This window comes from Syngnathoides biaculeatus, chromosome 9 (assembly GCF_019802595.1).
Source record: "Syngnathoides biaculeatus isolate LvHL_M chromosome 9, ASM1980259v1, whole genome shotgun sequence".
NCBI classification, from domain to species: Eukaryota; Metazoa; Chordata; class Actinopteri; order Syngnathiformes; family Syngnathidae; genus Syngnathoides; species Syngnathoides biaculeatus.
Window position 1 is genome coordinate 20817432 of NC_084648.1, and position 26018 is coordinate 20843449.

General features: G+C 49.0%; 3 protein-coding genes across 5 annotated transcripts in view; 1 reads left to right on the forward strand and 2 right to left on the reverse strand.

Annotated features, from left to right (window-relative positions):
• Positions 1-16369, reverse strand: part of camk2d2 (calcium/calmodulin-dependent protein kinase (CaM kinase) II delta 2) — a 53130-nt gene extending 36761 nt beyond the window's left edge. Inside the window, exons 1-2 of the mRNA XM_061831027.1 lie at positions 16165-16369; positions 275-527 (exon numbers count right to left, since the gene is read on the reverse strand). Coding sequence (XP_061687011.1) covers positions 275-336 — 62 coding nt within the window. The 5' untranslated portion in view covers positions 337-527; positions 16165-16369. The remainder of the gene's footprint in view (positions 1-274; positions 528-16164) is intronic.
• On the reverse strand, positions 2543-7559 carry cxcl8a (chemokine (C-X-C motif) ligand 8a). Its single transcript, XM_061831030.1, has 4 exons — positions 3437-7559; positions 3219-3354; positions 3037-3123; positions 2543-2898 (listed from the first exon to the last, which is right to left on the reverse strand). The coding sequence occupies exons 1-4, from the start codon at positions 3498-3500 to the stop codon at positions 2883-2885; spliced, it is 303 nt and encodes a 100-aa protein (XP_061687014.1). The 5' UTR covers positions 3501-7559; the 3' UTR covers positions 2543-2882.
• A 513-nt stretch (positions 16370-16882) lies between the features above and the next one.
• fbxo10 (F-box protein 10) lies at positions 16883-25937 on the forward strand. Of its 3 annotated transcripts, none has more exons than XM_061831037.1 (11): positions 16883-17041; positions 17302-17915; positions 18092-18868; positions 20661-20810; positions 22303-22439; positions 23372-23442; positions 23523-23675; positions 23768-24085; positions 24156-24466; positions 24538-24725; positions 24804-25937. In XM_061831037.1, the coding sequence occupies exons 2-11, from the start codon at positions 17331-17333 to the stop codon at positions 24970-24972; spliced, it is 2859 nt and encodes a 952-aa protein (XP_061687021.1). In that variant the 5' UTR covers positions 16883-17041; positions 17302-17330; the 3' UTR covers positions 24973-25937. The 3 variants fall into 3 exon arrangements, with proteins under 3 accessions (XP_061687021.1, XP_061687024.1, XP_061687023.1); XM_061831040.1 differs by having other exon boundaries at positions 24538-24721; XM_061831039.1 differs by having other exon boundaries at positions 18092-18865.
• The last annotated feature ends 81 nt before the right edge of the window (positions 25938-26018 follow it).

Here is a 26018-nt window from a genome sequence, read left to right on the forward strand (position 1 = left end):
GACGAACACAAACAGAAACCGGAATCGAAGACGAATCTGGAGGGGACTGGACGCGGTTGCATTAAACATGGCAACCCCCCCCCCCTCCCCTCACACACACACACACACACACACGCCCACTCACGTCTATTCGTGCACGCGCAGTGGGGAAGGAGGGGAGGGGGGGGGGGGCTGGAATACTTGTCCTTAAAGCAAGGCGGCCGATTACGTAACACGCTGACATTTTAATACAGCCATGATGATGATGATGATGACGACGATATGAATCGCTTACTTCCCCAGCTCCTCAAACAGCTGATATTCGTCGGTAAACCTCGTGCAGATCGTTAACGCCATGGTGGAAGCGGCGCCCCCGGGGGTGTCTTTTCTCTCCCGCTCTCGCTCTCGGGCGCGCGCGCGCTGTCAGAGCCGCCGCACGCTGATCGTCCGCTTTTTTTTTATTATTATTATTATTCTTCTTTTTTTGCTCGTCAAAAGTGCCGCGGAGCCTTTCGTGCACACGCGGCCGGCGCTCATCTGCAGGAGGTCTGATGATGAAGAGGAGGAGGAGGAGGAGGAGGAGGAGGAGGAGAAACGGGCGGAGTGAGGAGGAGGATGGTTGGTTGCAGCAAAAATGAAAATCTAAAAAATAAAAGCGCTCCACTTAGGACCGCTGCACTTCCGGTGCTGAGCGTCGACTTTTCCTTTTGGCGCATTCGGGTGACAGCGCGTGTGCGTGTGCGCGAGGGCACCTGCGCCGGGTGCACGGGCGCGCCCCCGCCCCCGCACATAAATAAATCATCTCAACAGCAGACGCCTGTCGAGTCGTCGCAGCGCGCGTGGGCATATACGGAGGCCGGCGGAAAAACCAAGATGGCGTTTGTTGCGGTGCTGAAAGACCACAAACGGGCCGACTGAGGCCTGAAGCAGACCATTAATACATCGCTATTTATTAAGTCACTGGATCAGCCGGACCAATACACAGCCCGCTATGATATACAGCAATGTGCAACTACGCCCTCTAGCGGCCACGCGCAATATTGGCAATCGGGTGAAGCCAAGGGCTCAACTCTTGCCGCTGACGAGTACGAGTGACGCCCCCCCCGCGCGCGCTTTCGGCAGCTGTTACAGAACCGAGTCCTGCTGCAAATATTCAAAACAAAGAAAGTTCATAAAAATAACTGTGAGTGACTGGGCCACACAAACTGTGACCATTAAAAGAGTTTTACAGCATTTTGAACCCATTCGAGGGCAGCGTCCCATTTTTGGGACATCATGATTTTCACGCATGATATCCTTCAGTATGTCAAAATATTGAAAGTGTTTTAATCTCATTCTGATTCTGATTTTTTTATTGTTATCGTATAACTTAACCATAAACGAAAAAGAAGTGTTATTTCTTTGATTGCGGCCTGTTAGGAGTCTTTTAGCTCAATATAAGCGAAAAATTGCCACCCTGCCCAAGAATGGCTTCAACTTATTTTACAACATCGCCCTTAAACGGAACGGCCTCACAGATCGATCGATCTATCTATCTATCTATCTATCTCTATCTATCTATCTATCTATCTATCTATCTATCTATCTATCTATCTATCTATCTATCTATCTATCTATCTCTATCTATCTATCTATCTATCTATCTATCTATCTATCTATCTATCTATCTATCTATCTATCTGTCTATCTATCTATCTATCTGTCTGTCTGTCTGTCTGTCTCTGTCTATCTATCTATCTATCTATCTGTCTGTCTGTCTGTCTGTCTGTCTGTCTATCTATCTATCTATCTATCTATCTATCTGTCTGTCTGTCTGTCTGTCTGTCTGTCTGTCTGTCTGTCTCTCTGTCTCTCTCTCTCTCTATCTATCTATCTGTCTTTGATTGACCTTTCTTTACGCTTGCTTGATAAGAAAAAAATGACAGTTACTGTTAATCACACTCAATCACAAACAAATCGAACTGAATCCTGTAACGATAACATGATGGTAGAAATATCAAATCAGTACTAAATATCAGTGCATTGAATTTTGAATGAAAATGTTTGAAGATGAAAAATGACGCAAAAATGCAAGATTGCACCACTGCATTTCACACTTTGGGGCGGATCCGACATTTTGGACCGTAGCATATCTTTGACGGGAGTGAATAAATCAATAAATAAATCAAATCATAAATAATAAAATAAAAATAAATAATAATAAAAAGTAAAATAAATCATAAATCAGCCGAGCACCGACGACGAAGAAAGTGAAATGATTCTTTTGTGCGTTTTGCCTTTTGGCTTCATTTATGTTCTATTAATAGCGTTTGAAAGCTGTCCAATCAAATCATAACCTCGCATTTTCCATCGCAGCCAGTTTGCTTTGACGCAAGCGCCATTCATTTAAAATTATGGTCATCATTGCTGTCGAGGTGCGTTTTCACGAAGGGAGGGAGAACGTCACCTTGTGGCCGGAGAACGGACACGTTCGGGTCAAAGTTCACACCTCACCATCTTCTCAAATACATTTTTCCATGTCACAGGAAAAAAAAAAAAAAATACAAGAAGCAAATAGTTTGACTTTGATCTGTTTTTTTTATTCAACAATAAGGTGTCGCAAAAAAATACAAAAATTGCATTCACATAAATACAATAAATAGATTGGGCATAAGTTTAAGCAATAAGAATAGTAACAGTCGGTAGCCACTCGGGCAGCAACACATACACACACACACACACAGCGGGAATGTCCAAACGCTGACAATAAATAATATCAGATACAAACAATTTGTCTGTTGGGACCTTCATACGGTTTTTCAAGTAAGCCGTTCTGCTCGGTTCTTAAGGAGCCCTCGGGCAAACTTGTTCAAGTCTTTGGAAAAGCAGCCGGCGGAGAATTTGTCCCCCTTTTGCGCGGATGCTCAGCGTCTTTTGCTCCTGGGGGAAAAAAAAAAAAAAACAAAAGTTTTTAGTTTTTTTGTTTGACTTTTGGGACACGTGTGCAATGTGGCCGTCTCGTGAGCTGCGAGTTTGAATCTTTGCGAGCGTGTGACGTGCGAATGGACTCGGACTTACTTCTCGAGCATCTTGTTGATGGCTCTCTCGACCCAGTCGGCCTTGGGGTCGAGGCACACCTGGTGGCCGCTCTTTTTAAGCGTCGCGCTGCAAGCGGGAAACAGAAGGCCTTTCAGAACGAGCGTTCCGTCTGGGAAAAGGGCACTTTGGAGTGGCAAGCGGGGGGAAAAGGGGCTTCTTACATGATCTCGGTGTCCTCGCAGTGGGAGTTGGGAAGGATCAGCTCCAGCCTCTCGATGCGGTGGCGGATGATGGGCCTGCTCTCCGTCTGGATGCAGCGGCAGTGCAGCTCCACGCCCAGACTTCTCAGGGCCATCGCTGCCGGGAAACGGGAGGGAAACGTCAGCTCGGAGGGACACGTCGGAAGACGACCGCAGCGGCGACGACGAGGCACGCTTACCTTCGCTGACGGCCGCAGAAGCCAGCAGGACCACCAGAGCGCCGAGGATCGCTTTGCTCATCATTTTTCACCTTCTCAAATCGGACGACGGCTCAAAGTCGGAAATAAAAGAGGACGACGGCGCTGTTCAAAAAGCTCGCTGAGAAAAAGTCACGGTGCGCTTTTCTCGACTTGTTGCGTTTGCTTTGAGCTTCCTTCAGGAGACTTTGAGCTCTCTGCTGTTTGAGTGAAGTGCCGAAGGGGAGACTTCCTCCTTTTATAGCCCCTCGCGTGAGTCAGCTCATGCGGAGATTGCGCAAAACGGGGCACTTGGCAGTCGAGTGGGAATTTACAACTGTGCGGGGGGGGGGGGGGGGGGGTAAACAACATAATTTCACCGTTAGGTGACCTGCCCGTGGCACACCCGCGCAGCAGCCTGTCACTGATAAATACAGGTGAACTTGCGCAATCGGATTATGCGAGAGGAATGCGCGACACCTTTTACGTCTTTTTCATGTTGCCCATCACTCACCTTCAAATTGATCAACTGATAACTGAATCACTGGTGACAAATCATTCGACACGAGAAAGTCAATGTCATCGGGGAGTCATGTTCCCACTGAAAAATGCACGGCGTACCTACGTGAATGAATACGTTACAAACGTCTCCCTTTGCTCGCTCGTCAAGAAGGAAAACCACGACCAGGCGTTTTATTCCCACTTAACACACCAATGTGGTGACCTGCAGGGACTTGAAAAGCGCCCGCAACCTTCCAAAAGTCTTTTTTTTTTTTTTTTGCCGTCGTTATCACACAACGGAATCAAATTCGGTAGCAAAAGTCATCATAATTTTTGCAGTTTAATAAAACACCTGAATCCAAAAGAATGAAGAGTTTGGATCGGCGTGTGGTCATCCCAGAAATAAAACAAACCAAATATTGGAATAAAAATGGATGCAATCGTTTTATTGAAAAGGAAAATTATTAAAATGAGTTTTGTCTTGTTCTTCAGTTTTGGTGGACGCCGCCGCCGCCGCCTCTTTTACGATACAATCTCAAATCTGCTTGCTTTGCTTAACTTCATTGCTTAAACCGCATTGGAAATTCTCCCAAAGTCAAACCGGGGACATTTTGTCAAACACTCAATTTCCAAATATTTCCAATTATTGCCATTTCTTTTGAAATGTGATTTTTTTTCTTTCTTTTTTTCTTGGGTTGGTTGTTCAACTTTGGATGTTTGACTGAAAGGTTAAATGCACTTTAATATTAGTTGAAGTGATATATGTTATCGTAATTCGAGTTTATTGCAAAAGTCATAATAAATTTGAATTTTAAAAAAAAAAAGAAAATCTGCACTCTGAATAATCAAACGAGGTGGCACTGGCGAATAAGTGAGAACAGACGCGATCAGATCTGATGAGCGATAACGACGGCAGGGCGAGCCAAAAAAGACAAAAAGTAAAAGCCTCTTCTGGAGTTCAACAAATACAATCATTGTAATCACTTGTGCAGTACATGAGAAAGCTCTCGGCGAGGCGCCGTGACGCAAACGCTGCAAGCTGATGCACGTCAAAGCGCCGCTCATCAAAGTCACGGCTCCTGCTGCAACAGGAAGTGTGGCGCAACCTTGCAAATGGCTTCCATTCACTTGGACTCCTTGACAAAAAGTCATTTCATACACGCACACATATACGTGTATATATACAGTGAAGAAAATCATCCAAAAAGAAAAAGCCAGAAATCACAATCTTTGATTTTTTTTTTTTTAACGATTGATCTGTGTGATCCACCTGCAGATAAGTATTTGAACACCTGAGAAAACCAATGTTGATAGTTGGTACAGTCGCCTTTGTTTGCAGTCACGGAGGTCGAAGGTTTGCTGTAGTTGTTCACCAGGTTTGCGCGCACTGCAGGAGGGATTTTGGCCCACTCCTCGAGATCAGACAGGTGTCCTGGCTGAGTTTCAGCTCCCTCCAAAGATTTTCCATTGGCGAGGCCACGCCAGAACCTTGACGTGCTTCTTTACGGAGCCACTCCTCGGTTTTCCCGGCCGTGTCCTTCGGGTCATTGTCGTGTCGAAAGACCCCCGCCACGGCCCCGACTGAGGGAAAGAGGTCGCTCCCCAAAATCTCACAATAGACGGCCGCGGTCGTCCCCAAGGCACGATGCTACCACCCCCGTGCTTCACAGTAGGGACGGTGTTCTCGGGATGGAACTCGTCATTGGTCTTCCTCCAAGCACGGTTACCGCAGCCATTTTTCATCTCGTCTGACCACAAAACTTTCCCCCGTGACTTGACAAACCTAAGACGGGGCTTGGCACGTGCCGCTTTAGGCAGGGGAACCTTCCGTGCCACGCGCGATTTCAAACCACGACGTATTACCGACAGCCACCTTGGAAACGGCGGTGGCAGCTCTTTTCGGGTCGTTGACCGAGTCCTGCCGTGCGGTCCCGGGCTGATTCCTCACCTTTCCGAGGCTCATTGAGACCCCGCGAGGTGATATCTGCCACGGGGCTCCACTCCGGTTGAGGTCGAGCGTCACGTTTCGCTTCTTCCATTTTCTAACGACTGCTCCAACAGTGGATCTTTTTTCACCAAGCTGCTCCGTAGCCCTTTCCAGCCATGCGGCGTTGTACAAGTTTGTCTCTGGTGTCTTCGGACAGCTCTTTGGCCTTGGCCACGTTACAAGTTTGAGTCTTACTGATTGTACGGGGAGGTCGGGTGACTTTCTGCAGCTAACAACCTCACAGAGGTGCATCGGATGCAGGAACATTCATGCGAGTGGAGGCGGACTTTGAGAGGCGGACGAACAGCTCTTTGAGGGTCAGAATTCGAGCTGATGGACAGGTGTTCAAATACTTATTTGCAGCTGGATCACACAAATAAATCATTTGAAAAAATATCATACATTGTGATTTTTCTTTTTCGATGATCTCTCTCACAGTGGACGTGCAGCTACCATGAACATTTCACACCCCTCCATGATTTCCAAGTGGGAGAAATTGCGATGTAGCAAATACTTGTTTTCTTCACTGGATATGTATATGTGTGTGTGTGTGTGTGTGTGTGTGTGTACAAGACGCAGGTAAAAAAAAAGAAAAGAAAGAACAAGAGCAATTTTGTTTTTTTCCTTATTCAATGAGAAAATGATGAAAAGGGGAAGTAAATGTGAATGAGTCGCGAGTTTAAACGGAGTCGGGGATTATCTTTATTGTGTCATCTTTTCACTCTCGCGGTTACATCTGATGTATTTTGTACCGTTACACATTCTAACGCTCTTCCGTAATACTTTGTCGAGGTCATAGAAGTCATTGTTTCCTTATTTGCAGAATGTTTCAAACCACGACGCGAGACGAATTTGAGGTGACGAAGCAGAATTAACGCACGTACGTTGGCTCGACCTGAACACGATGCTCGCCGCAACTTCCTGCTAATTTCTCCGAAGACTTTTCTCATTTCAGCAAATCGCGTAATGCGAAGCTTCGCAAATATTATAAACATGTGACACTCGCGGGTGCTCGGCCACGTAAACGTTGAGGAAACGTCGCGTCCATTTCATCACAACGATGGCAATCAGGCAAACGTTTGTCTGCCGGTCGCCCTTAATTATCGCACGACGAGATTGCCTAAAATGAACTCAAATTTCCCACTTTTGGAAATATAAAAGGCTTGAATTCATATTTCCATAGCAGTCAGGACTTTGGAGGCCGAAAACTGCAGTAATTAGCTCGTGAAGTTGCTGACTCACGACGGCCGTAGTAATTGATTACTTTCTCAAAAGTTCATCCGTCCATTATCTGAGCCGCTTATCCTCACGAGGGTCACGGGAGTGTCGGAGCCCATCCCAGCTGTCAACGGGGAGGAGGCGGGTCTCACCCTGAACTGGTTGCCGGCCAATCGCAGGAGACATCGAGACAGACAACAGTCGCACTCGCAATCACACCTACGGGCAATTTAGAGTCTCCATTAATTCATGCGTGTTTTTGGGATGTGGGAGGAAACCGGAGTGCCCACCCGGAGAAAAGCCACGCAGGCACGGAGAGAACATGCAAACTCCACAGAGGCGGGTCCGGGATTAAACCCGGGACCTCAGAACTCTCGAGACCGAGGCTTTCCAGCCGAGCCAGCGCGGCGTCCATTTGATATATCTTAACAATTTACAGTGTCCAATGAGTGAATTTTTTTGTGGGGGGGGGGGGGGGGGGACCGGAGTGCCCGGAGAAAACCCACACAGGCACGGGGAGAAGATGCAAACTCCACACAGGAAGGTCCGGGATCTGGGAAGGTCTGGACCTCAGAACTGTGAGACCGACGTTCTAACCGGTCGGTCGCTTTGTCGTGCTGCCCAAAAGATTTTTTTCTTTTTTTTTTTTTCCATCATCCATATCTTTGTTAAGGTTTTAGAAGTTGCCGACCGTCGCTAACAAATGGACTGCGACGTCAGAAACGGAACATCGGACCGGACAAACAAATTCTGATGCTGGCAGTGCCAATTAAAATAATGATTTTGTGAAGACGCCAACGTGACGCCCGTCACCGCCTGCGTCGACAAGCGCGGACTGATGAGAAGAATAAAAATGTTGATTAAACGCGCGCGGCGTCGAGATCCGTTTATACTTTTGAATCCGAGCGCAATGTTTTGTTATGACGGTCGGTCCAGTGTGAGGAAGGCACTTCATTTGACTAATAGCCCTTTTGCAAAGAAATACTGCCGAAAATGAATTTTGTTTCCATTCCCCGAGTGATAGCAATCCGGCGCCAACACAATCGGCCTCGCTGTTTATTGCTCTCAGGATTGGAATTCGGGATTGGGGCCAAATACTTTCCTTCAAGGGACACTGTACACAAAATCCAATTCATAAATGCGCTGCTTTGAAATTCTTCAACTTCAATTTGGTGAACGCGCTTTGGGGGGTTAAAAACGGCCAGGATTGATCACTCACGCAGTTCCACATTATTTTGATATTCCACTTTTCGGGAAACGCTGCTGACTCACTGCTTCTGTGGAAGTCATCCATGCATCCATCTTCTTAGCCCTTTATCCTCACAAGGGTCACGGGGAGTGCTGAAGCCCATCCCAGCTGTCAACGGCCAGGTGGCGGGTGGGGTACATCGAGACAAACAGCCGCACTCACGCTCACACCTTTGGGCAATTTAGAGTGTCCAATTAATGTTGTGGGAGGAAACCCGAGTGCCCACCTGGAGAAAAGCCACACAGGCACGGGAAGAACATGCAAACTCCACGCAGGCAGGGCCGGGATTTGAACCCTAGTCCTCAGAACTGTGAGGCCAACGCTTTACCAGCTGATCCACCGTGCCGCCCTTGCATATGTACAAAACCAATTTATTAGTCGGGGTGGCAGCCATTTTTATTTTCCACTTTTCACGATGCCCCTTCTTTCTTTAACTAGCATTGCGGGTTAAGTTATATTTCGTTTATTAGTATACGACTGTACTTTTTTTACCACACGCTATCAACCCTGCGGTTAATGCGGTGATGCGGCGCTAGCGTTAGCGCACCTGGTTATAAGCCTCGGTACACAGAAAGAGTTTAACGTAGGGGTGCTCAACGCGTCGATCCAGTCGAACGCGAGGCAGTCTTGGTTGATCGCGGGGGAAAAAGAAGAAGCCGCTGGTTTCTTTTAGGCAGCACATGGAACTTTCGCAAAAAAAAAAAAAAAAAAAAAAAAAACGACTGCTGCGCTGCCACGCTCTCTTTTTCTTAGTTTACCTTAACCTTAATGACACACACACTCATAATTACAAATGTTACAGTACGTACGCAGCCCATCAGTGTGTCTTATAATGACAGCGCCCACCACCGCCGCTTGAGTTAGCAACATAGTCCGGGCAACGTAGAGCAAAGACGAGCTAGACGTGCTGCTGATGTTTACTTTTGATGTTAATGGGGAAAGTTAAAAAACAAATGGTGTTGTTTTAAGATGCAGTAACTGTCAAGAGTATGTGACTAATCGAAGACAAAGTGGTTAAACTGGATGAGAGTTTGTCTTTTGAGGTCTGCTCTCAAGCGAAAGTAGAAAGTGCAGGATGAGATGGTGTGTCATTTTTAAATTCCACCTTGGCACAGCCAGATCCAGGATGAAAGCACAGACAATACAGTGCAAAAAAAGCTCATTTTGTATTTGAAATATAGGAGGCAACGTAACATTAACCTTAAAATGGTTTGGGAGGATCATCATCATCATCAGTCCACCACCCCCCCACGCCCACGCCCACGCCATTGTCATCGGTACCTCGTGAGAGGCTTGCTGCTTGAAAAGTAGATCTTGGGGTAAAAAAGTCTGGGCACACCTGGTTTGACACAAGCGTGGCGCTAACGCTAGCACCGCACTAACGCTAGCGTTAAACTCTTTCTGTGTACCGAGGCTTATGACCAGGTGCGCTCTGTAGGCCGGGAACTCCGGTACATCCTTTTTAACGTGCCCTGACGACGCTTTTGTGCATTTGATGCCAATGGCGAACACGAAATCTCTTTGCGCCCGCAGTTGTTGTGCGTCTGCGCACGGAGCATGCAGGGAAGTAAACAACAGTAACGTACGTACAGAGGATTTGTATAATTATTTGACTTTGCCGCGCGACGCTATCTTTTGGCAAAAAAAAAAAAAAAAAAAAAAAAGAAGTTGCTGCTGCCGCCACTTGCAAAGAATTCATAATGGGAAAAGGAGATGGCGGGAAAATCAGACGTGAGTCAGAGATTTCACATCGCTCAGGTTTTTTTTCACCCCGCTTCTTTATCTTTACGGTGTAAATGGATAAGGATACCGGAGTTTCGGCGATAAACCTTTTTGGAAAACAAATCCACAGACTGGGAATGTGTCACCTTTTTTGTTGGTGTCAAACTTGAATCCGCGAGTGAGGCAACACCAGGAAGTCCGAACGCGCTCAAGGAAACGCTGATGAGTGCCGCTGGGGGTTTCTGGAGATGTCACCGAGTTCTGGAAAACCCGGGGGAGGAGTCCGCCACCCCTTTTATGGTCCTTGAAAGTTTTGAGGAAGGGGATCCGCAACGGCTGCCCGACTTGTTTTCCCAGCGATGAACGCTTTTAAACGTGCCCGGGCGGGCCTGTCAACGCCGTGCTTCTCATGTTTTCTTTCACGACCCCCGCCCCAAGGACACCTACCTCTATGCAAGATTGTATACAAAGGATTAACTAATATAATCCTTGTAAACATGTAGATGAAGATCAATTTACAATAAAGAATAAATGTATTGTTAATGTTATTAATTACCATCTTCAGGGTATCACAAATCCAAAGCACTGGCTCAGGTTTTAACCACATCATATTAAAGTCACTGCGAGACAGCTGAGCGCACACACACACACACACACACCGGTGTTTAATTACAAATTTGACCATAACCATAATCATCTGTAACAAATATTATATCTTTTGTGAATGTCGTCCACAGTTACACCGGCGGAATTACGATTTGTTAAATGGTAGGACAATATCGCGAATGGGAGTTTCTTAGCTGGAAACGGTGGACGGACTGACATCCATTCATCCATTTTCTATGCTGCTTATCCTCACGAGGGTCGCAGGGAGTGCCGGAGCCTCTCCCAGCTGTCAACGGGCAAGAGGCGGGGCACACCCTGAACTGGTCGCCAGCCAATCGCAGGGCACATGGAGACAAACAGCCGCACTCACAATCGCACCTACGGGGGATTGAGAGTGCCCACCCGGAGAAAAGCCACGCAGGCACGGGGAGAACATGCAAACGGATCGTACCCGGGTCCTCAGAACTGTGAGGACTGGAAAGACTCACAATTTAAGCAATTTAATATTCATATACTCTGCGTCTGTGTGGTACAGTTGATTTTTTTTTTCAATATGGAGATTTCAGTTTTTCCTCAATGATTATTCAGTTAGAATGTTGCACAGAAATAATCTGGACGCTTTCGATACGAGAACAAAAAAATCGCATTACATTAAAAATGGCCAAACAGGTCTTCAAAAAGTGTATAACAATCATGAATATAGTATGATTTCAAATTTTGCCCAAAATAGGAATCATTTGAAGATGAACTACAGCATATTGTGAAAAGAAAGAAAAGCAATGTATGCAAGGGAGTCTCGGCAATAATGCGGAACACGTCGAGCTAACCATTGCGCGACTTGGGTGGATCATCCATTTTTTCCCGCAGACTTTGTCCGGCATACTTAGATTTGAAATTATACAAACTTTTGCCATCATAATACCTTCATCCATCCATCCATCCATTCATTATCTGAGCTGCTTATCCTCACGAGGTCACAAGAGGAAAAATAAGCAGTTAACTACTCTTATTAATCAATCATCCATCTAACCATTTTCTGAGCCGCTTATCCTCACAAGCGGGCAGGAGGAAGGGTACACCCTGAACTGGTTGCCAGCCAATCACAAGCTTATTAATCAGTTGTCCCTTGTAAAAAAAAAAAAAAAATGACAGATGAAGGAGAAGTTGCACATTGTCCCAAGAAGCAGGTGCAAAAGACCCCACGAACGCTGGCTAACTAAAGTTGGCAGTCGAACCCAACGGTTGGACTCTGGGGGCTCTCCCGACCTCCCGACCTTCATCTCTGCGGTCCGCAGTGCGGATTCTCGGCCCAGCGAGCGGCGCCACTGGAAACAAGCGCTTGTGGTCTTGAAGTAAATACTGGGAGTCCTCGGATTAAGACGGTCCCCCTTCCGCCATTTTGTCTGGCTAATGCTCGTCCGTGTTTGTATCTTTGCATTTTTCGCCCTCCTCTTTCGACATGATGGCCCCAAAGAAGAAAACTGTGCCAAAAGAAAATCCATTACCATGGAAACGAAGCTCACGATCATAAAAAGATCGGAGAAAGGAGAGACAGGCCAACGCCACCGAGGCTTCAGTCGCTCGACCGTGGTGACAATTGTTAAAGACAACGCCCGTATTTTAGCGCACGCGAAGGGTTCCGGTCCTACGTCGGATACGATGATCCAGAAATAAGGTTCTTTGATACTTGTCGAGATGGAGAGGACTGAGGACTGAGGACTGGGGACTGGGGACCGGGTTCCTTCGCACAGCCAACCCTTCTTCTTCTTCTTCTTCTTCAACATCCGCCTCTCAGCAGTCATGCCAAGTACATCATCTCGTTTATTTCGTGGTGGTCTACATAATTCACCCACGGGACCTCGAGTTAGGTTACGAGGTTCCGCACGGACTGTTTTTTGTTGTTACACTTCCGGCGTTAGAGAGTTCCCGCCGTAATGGGTTCACTCTGTCGATGTCTGCAATAAAAGGAGGTTCGCTCCTGCGTTCGACACTCCGCCTCCGACTCCGTTTCTTGGGCGCTACACAGGCGACCCCGGCCGTTACCCTGTCCCCCAAGATTCAGGACTTCTCGGCCCACCGGGCGGGCAGAAGGCTGTTCTCCGAGGTCGACCCGGTGCGCGGTTATCACCGGGTCCCTGTGCAACCCTCTGACGTTCCCAAGACGGCTGTAGTCACGCCGTTTGGCAGATCTACGGCTTTGAGGACCTGCAGTTGCTGCAGTCTCGCCTTCCTACGGACTACTATGGCGTAGTGGTCCAGGTGTCCCTGGAAGAGAAGGCTTGGCTAACAATCCTTACTCAGGTGAGGCGACAAAGTCGTCCCCGGCACCGTCAACTAGTCTGTCCACAGCAGGCGTGCAGTCGCAGGGCCGGCAAGCACGGCAGGCTGCCACCGAGCCTCAAGGCCGGCCCAGTGTAGCGCCGAAGAAACGGAGTCGGAGGCGGAGTGTCGAACGCACGAGCGAGCCTCGTTTTTTTGCAGACATCGACAGAGTGAACCCATTACGGCGGGAACTCTCTAACACACTCTAACGCCGGAAGCGTAACCGTGCGGAACCTCGTAACCTAACTCGAGGTCCCGTGGGTGAATTGTGTAGACTACCACAATTTCAATATATATATATATAAATATATTTTTTATACAAAGTATTTCAACGTAAATTCTGACTCTAAAGGGGGAATCCGACTTGAGTCGAAATTCGAGTTCCGTCGCTCCTGTAGGAACGGACCTCAGTCATAGACCGAGGACTCCCTCTGTAGGTGCCCGCCAGGATTGGAATTAAAAATACCACTGAAAATTGGAGGTTGTAAAATTCACATTTTTATTCCAAAAGCGATCGCATTTTCAAATCATTGGATTTCACTTGAACTTTTCAATGCCAAATAAAAAAATTCTAATCACTTTAACTCGTCAATGTTAACAAATTCGCCTTGTTAAAAAAAAAAAAAAAATCAACCTTTAAAATTCCAACGCAATATTTTCACTCTCCTGAGATTCAACCGGCTACAATTCGCTGGCTGAAATTCAACCGTCTACCAGCCAGCCAATCCAGTGATGCTTTCTTAGTCAGGTGACATCACTAATAAATCGTCACTGGATTGGCTGGGTGTCAGGTTGTGACCTGAAGTAACCTTGCCTTTTTAAACACTGAATTTCAGCCAGCGAATTGTAGCCAGTTGAATCTCAGGAGAGTGAAAATATTGCTTTGGAATTTTAAAGGTGGATTTTTTTTTTTTTTTTTTGTATGGAAAATTTGTTAACATTGACAAGTTAAAGTGAAATAAAGCGATTGAAAATGTGACGGCCTTGAAACAACAATGTGAATTTTACAACATCAAATTTTCCGTGGCATTTTGAATTCAAATCCCGGCGGCACATATTTGCTTGCAAATTGCGGTCGGGCTTTTGTTGCGCGTCCGCTAACTTCCCAAAAGCTCCGGCGTCTGTTTTCTCTTTGCGCTTATCGTTGAGGTCACTCGTCCTCTGGGAAAGAAGTGTTGCGAAATAAAGAACAAGAAGCCAAAAAAAAAAAAAACAGACCACACTGGCATTGATAAGCCGCACATGACTTTTCTGGCGCGATGCGCTTCCACAGAAGTAGCGACTGGCTGATGAACAAGAAAAACTGGCCAAGAAGGGAAAACCACAAGTTGAGTGGCAAGCGATTCATAACTTGAGCAATTTTTTGCTCCTCATAAAACGGGAACCGAGTCAGTACCTCGCAGTTCCAGCTGCAAGCGCTTCATCTCTTCGGGGAAAGTGTTGGAAAGTGGGAATTTTTGTCTATTCATACACATGTCACCAAATTGGAAAAAATAAATAAATACCATACCACTCCAACTTGTCTGTCAGTAAAATTTGTATGAAAAACAAATGTTTAGGCTCGTCAATAAATACTTTTATGGCTACTAATGGGGGGATGAGGACGTTCTGGAGTGGCGAAAATAGCTCGACATTGCCACCTTCTGGTGAGGAAGTTCTCCCAAAACCCAACAGTCATGTGCAGCTGCTTCCTCGTTTGTGATTTCTTAAATAGTGTGGGTAGAAAAAGTTGACACACCCCTCTTCAAATGCCACATTTTCCCGTCCAAGTTGAATTATTTGAAATTCTTAATTGCTGCCACTGACCGAAAAACTGTCCAGCTCAACTGCTAAAAGCAAATCGCGTCAAGTGAAAAAAAAAAAAAAAAAAAGCAATAGTAATATCGAGGTTGCACAAGAGTGCACACCCCCTTGTGACTCGGCCTGTGTGGGTAGATTTCACCATCCGTCCATCCGTCCATCCATCCATTTTCTGAGCTGCTTATCCCCACGAGAGCCACGGAGCCAATCGCAGCTGTTATTGGACAGGAGGCGGCGCACACCCGGAACTGGTCGCCAGCCAATCACAGAGCACGCAGAGACAGACAACAGTCGCACTCACAATCACACCTTGGGGCAATTTAGAGCGTCCGATTAATGTACGTTTCGGGGATGTGGGAGGAAAGCGGAGCGCCCACACAGGCACGAGGGGGGACATGCAATCTGCACGCAGCAAAGGCCGGGATTTGAACCCCGGTCCTCAGAACTGTGAGGCCAACGCTTTCCAGCTGAGGCAACCTGCCGCCCAGAATCACGAGAACGCCTCGACTTTAATTTTAACGAAAAATCAGCAGCAAGCTTTTGCTGACGTTTTTTTGCCGTCCAGCCTAAAAGTTTTCTGTTAGCACAAATGCATATTTGGAGCCGTTTATCATTCCCTCACCCTTGATGACGGTACCGGTTCCATATGAAAAACTAAATACGACAAAAAGGAAGTATGACGTATGACGCTAGCGTATTTCACCGTGGGCAGGTTTGGCCAGTCAAGGAATACATGCAAATGGATTATGTAATCACATTACAAAGAAGGTATGATAGTTACTGCAAAAAAAAAAAAAAAAAAAGTGATTATAGGAATATTCATTGAATATTGGGAATATTTTTCGGTTGTGGAGTTTTAGCCACAAGCATCAATGAATCATAAAGTGGGAAGTGTGTGTGTGTGGGGGGGGGGATGATTGTCAGCGAGGGGAGGGGATGACACGGCTAACCGCAAAAGCTTCATTCATTATGGTTAATTACTACCCCCCCCCCCATTTCACTCGGCTGCACGGTGCACTAGTGGTTTGCACACCTGACTCACACTTCTGACGTTTTGGATTTGAATCCCGCAACATTTTTAAACATTTGCAGAACAAGATATTTATATTGAATTTAGTTTGTCATATTTGATCTTTGGGTGATCCAAAAGTAATTTAATTCAATTTTCATTTATTGTGGTAGATGAATTACATGACTGACTGCACTTTTTTTCTTTTTTTTTTTTTTTAAGGTAACTTGTGAGCGTATCGGAATACATTTCAAAGAACCCCAGTGGATGCGTTATTGTCGGGGTGATGAGAAATGTTGTGTTTGTGACATTCTTACCCTTTCTCCACCAAGGTTGAGTCTCGGCCCGGGTTTTTTTTTTGCGGCTTATCCTCACAAGGGTCGCCGGAGCCTAGTCCAAGCAATTGGACTGTTCTGGTTTGTTGAAGACGTTTCACGTTTAATCCACGAGGCTTCTTCAGTTGTGGATGTTTGCTGTCCGTTTAGGCCTCAGCGGGCGTGTGACAGTCGGGTGTTGCTGTAGTTGTCGGGTGTTGCTGTAGTTGTCGTCGCCCACTGTGGTTCGGGAATCAAACGTGCGCCACAACAGCTCTTGAGGGCGACTCTTCCTTTTGAGAGAGGCCATTTTTAGGGGTGGGGGTGTCAGGACAATTTTAAACTTTCTCGCCGCTTTTCCGGCTTCATATATCGAGGATGTATCGATGACCTCTTTCAAGGCAGTTATCCGGAATTTGAACCTTGTTGTCCTCAAAGTAACGTCCCTTCTTCCCAAGAAGGATTTCATAGGAGAATGTTCTGAAATGCATATTTCTGGCTGTCGATGATGATGATTTTTGCAGTATACGGATGTGTGTGTGTGTGTGTGTGTGGGGGGGGGGGGGGACCGGGGCCCTCCTGCGTTTGCCTCGAGCCCGCAACTGCCTAAAGACGCCCCTGTTGCTCCACTGAATGCGTCGCAGAAGAAAAACGATCCCAGTGCAGTTGTGATCCGGACTCTCTGCGGGGGGGGGGGGGGGGGGGGGGGGGGGGCGACTCTCTGCAGGGGGAGGGGGGGTTTGCTTGTTTCGTTGGCGACTGCGCTGCTATGGCGCTCGCGCAGCAGGCCGCGCGTGTCTGCTTTGTTTTGAAGCGTGCAAGCGGCAGCTGAGAGCTCCGAGGCGTCGTTGACTCCATGTGAAAGCGGCGATCGGGAAAGGTCGGCATTGAGGCGTCGACTTTGCAACGTCAACTTCGGAGCGAGCACGGTCGACTCCGAACTAGCTTGCTAGGCTACACGGCCACACGCACTTTCGCGTCTGTCTGATCGGGCGTGCTTTCTTTCTTTCGTGTATTTCCCTGACTTAACATGGATGACAAACAATGTGTCTTCCCACCGTTTCATCGTCAGCCGTTGTCTGTAGTTTAGGCGCTGGCGTCACCGCTAACGGTTTCCCGTTGTTTATCTCCCATGTGCAGCCCCGCCCCGGTCGGCCCGTCGGCCCGTCATGGAGGTGGGCGGCCTCCCCGTGGAGCTGTGGAGGGTCATCTTAGCCTACCTGCCCCTGGCCGACCTGGGCCGTTGCTGCCAGGTGTGCCGAGCCTGGAGGGAGCTGGTCCTCTCCCTGGATAAGACCCGCTGGAGGCAGCTGTGCCTCGGCTGCCCCGAGCGCCGACACCCCAACTGGCCCGGCCGGCCTCACCTGGAGCCCCCCTCGTGGAGGGAGGCCCTGAAGCAGCACGCCCTGGCCACCCGCACCTGGGCTCAAAACGGACCCGAACGCCAGTCCGCCGCCTGCCTGCTTTTATTCAGGCGGCGGAAAGACCGCCGGGTTTGGCACGTGGGCGCCGGCTTTGACTTCGAGACCCTGCGAGGCGCTCTGGGAGCGGCGGGGCCTTACGACCGACTGCTTCTCCATCCGGGGGTGTACGAGGAGCAGGCCGAGGTGGCCCTCAAGGTGCCCGTGGAGCTGGTGGGACTGGGCGGCCTGGGCGAGGTGGCCCTCTTGGTGTGCGTGGAGCAGCAGTGCCCCACTGCCAGGCTGTGTAATCTGGTTTTCATGCCACCCTGGTTCTCCACCGTGGTGTACAAGGTCAGGTCCTTTGGAGTGTGGTGGGCAAGCGCCCGCTATTGGCTCGTGAAAGAATCGTTTTTTAAGTGCCGTTTACCTGTGTGTGTGTGTATAGGTACACTATCAGATATGGTTTTGGCAGGCAGCTGGTGTTTTTGTTCTCACGTGTGTTGCTTTTCCGCCCTTGTTTGCTGCAGACGTCATGGGGTCACGTCCAACTGGACAACTGCAACTTTGAGGGGGCTCAGCTGCAGGTCCGCGGGCCCGGGACCTGCCAGGCACGTTTTTGCTCTTTCTCCAAGGGCAGCTCGGTCCACCTGCTGAGCGTGGCCCTCAGCCTGCTGGACAACTGCGACTTCTCCGGGAGCGACGCGGCCTCCGTCACCGTGGAAGGTTCGCCGGTGTCGGAAAAGAACTGGGCTTGTAAATACATGGCCGCCCTGGCCCGGACGTTCTCGCCGTGCGGGAGCAATAACGGCAGCCCCCGCAGGGACAACTCCACGGCCGGTTCTTGCTCCGACGCCGCCGTTGAAAAAGAGCGCACGAGTACGGGGGACTGGCAGCGGGAAAACGGACTGGGAGCGGCCGAGCAGGGCACGGTGATCGACGACGGCTGGAGCGACGCTGACGACGATGGGAGCCGAGAGGGAGGAATGAGCCAAAGGGAATTTGCACTGGATTATAAAATCCCATGCGACAACCACGGACTGTCCCACTTACTGAAGCCCTGCGCACGTGACTCCTCCCCAAATCCCCCAAGCGTGACTCCGCAACTCCTCACCCTTCAGCAGGAGCTGGAACGAGACCCCGACGCGCAGACGTTCGCGTCGTCCGCCCTCGGCTGCCTCGTCCGCCGTTGTCTCTTCAGGGAGGGCAAAGGCGGAGTCCACGTATCCAATTACGGACAAGCGCGACTGGAGGGCAACATTTTCCGACGTCTCAACTATGCCGTCAGATGCATCCAGAACTCCGTAGTAAATGCAGTCCAGATACGAGGGAACCTTTGGAGTCGCAAGGGCACACGTAGAAGCGAACAACCGTCGCCACTTACCGGCAATTCTGAATCTTGAGTTAACCTACCGTGTGGGAGGAAATCGGCATTTGCACGGGGAGAACATGCAAACTCCACGCAGGCAAAGCCAGATTTGAAGCCGCAACCTCAAAATCGGGAGCCGTCTGTGCACGACAGTCATCCGGCGTGCCGCCTCGACGAGATTTTTATGCTCAATTTTCAAGTAGGGTTTTAACGTTGATGACGATTGCGAGTGAAAACCTGTTCACCAGAATTATTATTTTTTTTTTTTTTAAACAAAACTGTAAAAACATGGGGCGGCACGTCACGGGCTCAAACATCTATATGTCTGTCTGTCTCTCCCTCCTTTTATCTGTCTGTCTGTCCCTCCTTCCTTCCCTCTATCTGTCTGTCTGTCTGTCTATCCCTCCCTCCTTCTATCTATCTGTCTGTCTCTCCCTCCTTTTATCTGTCTCTGTCCCTCCTTCCTTCCATCTATCTATCTATCTAGCTATCTATCTTTGATTGACCTTTCTTGACCTTTCTTTACTGCTTGATGAGGGGGAAAAAAAATGACGGTTACTGTTTACGGCCCGGTGGCACGGTGGATCAGCTGGCCTCACAGTTCTGAGGTCCCTGGTTCAATCCCGGACCCCCCCTGTGTGGACTATTGCGTGTTCCCCCCGTGCCTGCGTGGCTTTTCTCCGGGTGGGCACTCCGGTTTCCTCGCACATCCCAAAAACAAGCAACGTTAATTGGAGACCCTAAATCGCCCGTAGGTGTGATTGTGAGTGCGGCCGTTTGTCTCTGTGCCCTGCGATTGGCCGGCGACCAGTTCGGGGTGCACCCCGCCTCCTGGCCGTCGACGGCTGGGATAGGCTCCGGCAATCCCCGCGACAAAGAAAATGGAAAACGGATGGTATAAACATGTTAACCGCTGTCACACCGAAGAAGAAAATGCTACAAAATACCGAGAGACGGTTCGCACGGTCAGACCGGAAACATGAAGTGAGACAACACCAGAGTCGTATCACGTGGGATGTTTTTGCAGATGTCGCAATACAAGCATTTTGTCATCACCGGGACAAACGCGACGCCATCGGCATTCGACTGCTTTGGCTTTGCTATTCTTCCAAGCGCATCACCGTCTCTGCCGTCGCTTGGCAAAAAGCGCAAACTCCTCGAGCGGGTTGTGTCCGACTGGAACTCGGTCGAAATAAAAGCTGGATTCGGCGGATGCTCGGGCATTTCAGGCTTGTCCCCCCGTGACGACTTGTTGCGGTTCAAATGATTCAAGCGCGACGACCTGGAGCCGGTGCAGGTAGCCGCTAAACTTGATCCCTCTCAGAAGCATCCACCGAACGGAGTTTTTGTCGATACCGTGTCCTCCGGAAGGACTTTCCCTCTTGCCTGCTTGAGTTCTGTTCGGAATTAGCGAGCCGCGGCTTGCAGAATCTGCAAATCCCGAGACGTCAAGTCACAATTATGCTTGAGACCAAATGGAAAGGAGAAGTGTTCCGATTAACTTTTGGAACGTCTTCTCGTATTCTTCCGCTTTTTACATCCCTCTTTGATTTATACATGACGGAGGCAAAAAGAAAGCCAAAAAAAAAGTCCAAAAGTTGAAGTCTCGTGCTCGGAGTGTCCAACCACAGAGGTTCCCCTGCATCGTTTGACTAATTCCTATTCCCGCCTGGAGCAGAATAGAATGCCAGAACCCGTTCAAGTGATCTCTGTGTGAACCTGTTTTCTAGCTGGTGATGCTGCGGAACGAGGTGTGCGAGTGCCGAGCGTCGGGCGTCTTCCTGCGGCTTTCGGCTCACGGCCTCATCGCCGAAAATGACATCCACTCCAATGGCGAAGCGGGCCTGGACATCCGGAAAGGAGCCGACCCCATCGTCGTGGTAACTCTCGGATCGCACATCCCGAGTTCTGCGTAAACGGGCCTTCGCCGTCAACGAACGCCGGTCGTTGCGTTCTTAAACCCAAAGAGCAACATTTGCGGCTCTTCTCTTAAATGTATCAGGATGGCGGCTGGCAGTGCACGTGCAGTAATTCCGCGGCTCGTGCTGTCGTCATCCAATCACGTCGCTCCGATGTCTCTTGCCATTTGTGAGTTCCGACGACATCAAGTGAGGATTTAACCATCTTTGCGATCCTCCTTTCATTGGTTTAGTTTTTGACGTTTCATCTTGGTGACACATGAATTGGACACTCTAAATTGCCCCAAGGTGTGATCGGCTGGCGACCGGTTCAGGGTTTACCCCGCCTCCTGCCCGTCGACGGCTGGGATAGGCTCCCGCGACCCTTGTGAGGATAAGCGGTGGAGAAAACGGATGGAGATATATACGCTTTTACATCGACTAAAACAAGTTTCAAGATGTTTGTTGCCACTTCCATTTAAAAGCTACTGTCAAAGTACACACAAAACTGTGAATTAGATGCGTGTTATTGTACATTGTAATTATTCTACACATTTGTATATTGTATATGTGAAACAACCCAACTTTCCTTGAAGCTCTTCTGCCGCTTAATACATCTCGCGAAAATACAAATAAAATTGCAAGGTAATAATCTTCTTGTGGGGATAAGCGGTGAAGAAAATGGATGGATGGGTCTTGGTGACAGAGCTTTCATGATTTTATCACCATCATCATTATATATAGATTAATTTTTTTTAATTGTAAAATTACAGTATAGGGAGTCCTCGGTCTACGACTGAGACCCGTTCCTAGACTTAACTCGAATTTGGACTTAAGTCGGATTCCACCCTTAAAGTCAGAATTTACATCAAAATATTAAATATAAAAACACAAATACATTGAAATAAACGAGATGATGTACTTGGCATGACTGCTGAGAGGTGGATGGAGAAGAAGAAGGAGGGTTTGCTGTGCTTAGCTATTGCGAAGGAACCCGGTCCCCAGTCCTCAGTCCTCTCCATCTCGACAAGTATCAAAGAACCTTGTTTCTGGATCATCGTATCCGACGTAGGACCGGAACCCTTCGCGTGCGCTAAAATACGGGCGTTGTCTTTAACAATTGTCACCACGGTCGAGCGACTGAAGCCTCGGTGGCGTTGGCCTGTCTCTCCTTTCTCCGATCTTTTTATGATCGTGAGCTTCGTTTCCATGGTAATGGATTTTCTTTTGGCGTCAGAAGCATCGCTAAAAGACACAGCTTAATGTCTAAATAATAATAATAGTGATAATGTTTTATGAGGAGGGCGAAAAATGCGGAGATACTCCCGGACAAAATGGCGTCGAAACGTCCTAGGTCGAGACCGTCTTAAACCGAGGACTCCCTGTATGTGGGTTGTGTTGGTTTCCCCAACGAGATCTAGTCCGTTTTACACGCTGATTTCCCCCCCCCCCCCCCCCCCCCCCCATCCCCCAGTGTAACAGTATCCACAGCGGCTTGCGCTCCGGGATTGTCGTGCTCGGCAACGGGAAGGGCTCCCTCCGAAGCAACCGGATCTACAACAACAGGGAAGCGGGCGTCTACATCCTCTTCAGCGGCAACCCCGTGGTCTGGTAGGTCTGCCGTCTAAAACATAGAAAACATGATTTGCTTTTGCTCTCGCGACGCCGTCGTCTCTGACTGGGTGCGGACAGAGACCAGAATCAGGATTACTGTGACGGTCGGAGGTGGCAGTCCTGCGATGAAGAATTAACTTCAAATGTTCAGTTAAAAGGCCACAAAGCGCTTCTGATAACGTTTACATTTCATACCTCGACAATTACAGCAGATTATTGGCGACTGTTTGGGTTTTACCGCTCCACAATTATGTTGACATGTCACTAATCGCTTATTTTGGGCTCGACGAGGAGGCAGAGCCGCTCGCAGCAACCGATTTTCTCTCTCACTTGAATTGCTTTAAATCGTCTTTTAGTTCCGAATCGGCAGCTTTCGCGAGCGACCACATCCGACCTGTGGAACAATTTTTGGGGAAGCGGAAGGTGGGAGGGGAAATGATTCAGCACCGTGCAGAAGAGCCCACAATGAGGACGCGTTTCCTTTTTTGGCCAAATTGTGCACGCGTTACTTCGCCAGCGCGCAGCGACAGGAAATGACGTCACGTGACAGCGAGCAAGCGTTCAAGACGCCTTTGTACTGATAAAATTCCCTCCTCCTGCGATGCTCTTGAATTATAGTATTGAAAGCGACAATCCAGCCATCCATTGATTGCGCCGCTTATCCTCACGCGGGTCGCAGGAGGTGGGGTGCACTCCGAATTGGTCGCCAGCCGGTCGCACGGAGTCTCCGATGATTGGATTTTTTTGGGGTGCGGGAGAAAAGCCAGGCAGGCACGGACGGGGAGAACATGCAAAGTCCACACCCCGATCCTCGGAACTGCGAGGCCAACGCGATTGCTTGATGTCAATTGCGCGTTCGTAACATGAGTGTCACTTCAAAAAAAAAAAAAATGGTTTTGATTTTTCACTGCTTCCTTCTTGTCTCCTAGTGGAAACCACATCTTCCAGGGGCAAGCAGCTGGGATTGCTGTCAACGAGAACGGCAGAGGGATTATAACGGGTCAGAGTTTGGTTTTTGTTTACCGCTGTGAACGCACACGACACTCAACAGATCTCTTTTGTTTGCTTTTTCCATTCCAGAAAATGTCATCAAGGACAACCAGTGGGGAGGTGTGGACATCCGCAGAGGAGGAGACCCGATCCTGAGGCATAACTTCATCTGTCACGGAAACTCTGACGGCATTGTGGTGGGCGAGCGAGGCCGGGGGCTCATCGAGGGGAACCACGTCTACTGTACGTTATTCCCTGACGTGACGTCAGAATCGACCGGCGCGCCGTTCTCCACGCACGTCTGGTTTTTTTTTTTTTTGCTTCCCACCGAATAGGCAACAAAGGTTGCGGCGTCTGGGTGATGTCGTCCAGCCTCCCGCAGCTCCTCGGGAACTACGTCACCCACAACTGCATGTACGGCCTGGCCGTGTTCTGCAGGAAGGACCCGGAGGACGTCAAGGCCAGGGACGGGAACTGGCCGGCCCGCGACGCCGACGCGGAGGAAGATGGCAGGGAAGGGCGGGAAAACCTCCACGAGGAGGGGGAAATGTTCGCCTGGGAGAGCGACCTGGACAGCGAGGACGAGCGCCACTCGGCTCGGCGCTCCGTCAGCGTGGCGCTGGTGGAGGGCAACTGCGTCAGCTTCAATGGCGGTAATTCGACGCACTTTTTCCTCAACTTTTGCATTCCCTACACGAAGTATTCCTCTCGCCCTCTGCGTAGCCGTCGGTCTGTACGTTAAAACCAGCGAGCCGCTCAACGTTTACGCCAACCTCGTCGAGCGCAACGGGGGCGCCGGCGTGGCCGTGCTGCAGAGCGGCCAGCTGACGCGCTTGGTGGCCAACTGCGTTCTCGCCAACGTGGGGGGGGGCGTCACGGTGGAGAAGGACGCCCGCGCCGAGCTGCGCTGCAACGGGATTTACGAAAACGGCGAGCGCGGCGTCGACTTCGCCGGCACCGGGCAGGTGGTGGAGAACGACGTGGTCGGAAACTGCGGCCACGGCATCCAAGTGTCCGGAAGCGGCGACGTCAAGGTCTCGCATTTTGGACGTGATCTGAAAGAACGCCTCCGTCGATGACGCCGCCGTCCACTTGTCCTTTCCAGTTGCTGCGCAACCGGGTCCAACCGGCGCTGGGCTGCGCCATCGCCGTCGTGGGCCCGGCGAAAGCGCTGCTCACCGACAACCGGCTGTTCCAGGGCCACCCGCGGAGCAAAAAAAACCTCTTGCACTTGGACCCGGCCAACGAGAGCTGCGTGTTGCGCAACAACACCATTTCCAGACATAATAGCAGGTAACCACGGCAACCCGGACAGTCCTTTGGATTCTAAAGGGGTCGTTTCTTCTTCTTCTTCTTCTTCTTTTTTAATAGTTGCGCATCCGTCCCTCCTTGGATTCTGGAAAACCCTCCCCCCCGTCCGCCGGCCAGCTCGCCTTCGGGCCTCTCCTCCTCGCGACTGGGAATCTCCATGACGACCAGGATCAGCGCCACCGTGGAGAGCGGTTGCCACAGCGGCAGCGTCTTCTGCTCCATCCTGTGATCAAGCTGCAAAGCGCGCGAAAACAAACGTCATCGTCAATGGAGGATTTTGCCACGTTTTTGACTATCGACGTCATCGCCGCCTTCCCAACTTGTGCTCGGTCGTCGTCTTCGGGATCGTTTCTCATTCATTTCCGGCGTGGAATCGTCACATCGGGGGAGGCCCGACGTCGAACCGAATACTCGCGGTGCCACTGAAAAAGCCGCAAACTTGCTGATGATTACAGTCGGAACTTATGCCAGCTTTTGTGACCTACAAAAAAAAAAAAAAAAAAAACTGACAATTGGCAACGACCATGGAGAAATGTAAAAGTTACTCGTGTCGAGTATTAAAAGTGAATTTTATCTGCGTGATATCAAATTACCGTTATCCAGGTAGTAATTAAAAACTGGCCAGCAGTCACTAAATTTGGTTAACCTCACAAAAAAAAAAAAAAAAAAAAATCCCTGAGGTGACCTCTGATTGGATCACGGCAAAGCAAGAATCCTTTGCTCAGCAATCTATAAATTATAATTTAAGTGACGAAGCAGTAGTTTGCGGCGTGCTTGGCTTTTGTCACGTAATGTATTCAATCTTAACTCGCACTTTTGTACGGACACTGTACGTACGTTGGATTTGGCTTCTGCTTTTTCCGCAAGTGATCTTTGAAGTGTTTTGAATTATGTATCGTCACGCTTCATTGCTTTGTTTGCCTCCCCTGCATTAGGTCACTACGTTGCTGAGAAGTACTGCAGTGTACTTCCTGTATATGATTTCATTTTGACGTTCAAACTCAAACGCAAAGTCAGGGTTCAGTTTTGTCCATTTAATCTCAAAGCCAAACAAATGTGGCCTTCAATGTCCTTCGAGGTAGAACTGTGCCTTGTTTGACCTTTTTTGTTACGATAACTTTTTCTTCATGTGAAGAAAAAGCTAAAATCTAACTTCAGCCTGACTTCTTAATAAACGTCGCGTCTCCTTTTCGAGTCTTTGCCCCTGTGACCAAATCATTGAAATTGCCACAGACGGCCCAACCGACCTGGTGATGATCCCCTAAAGATGGGAGG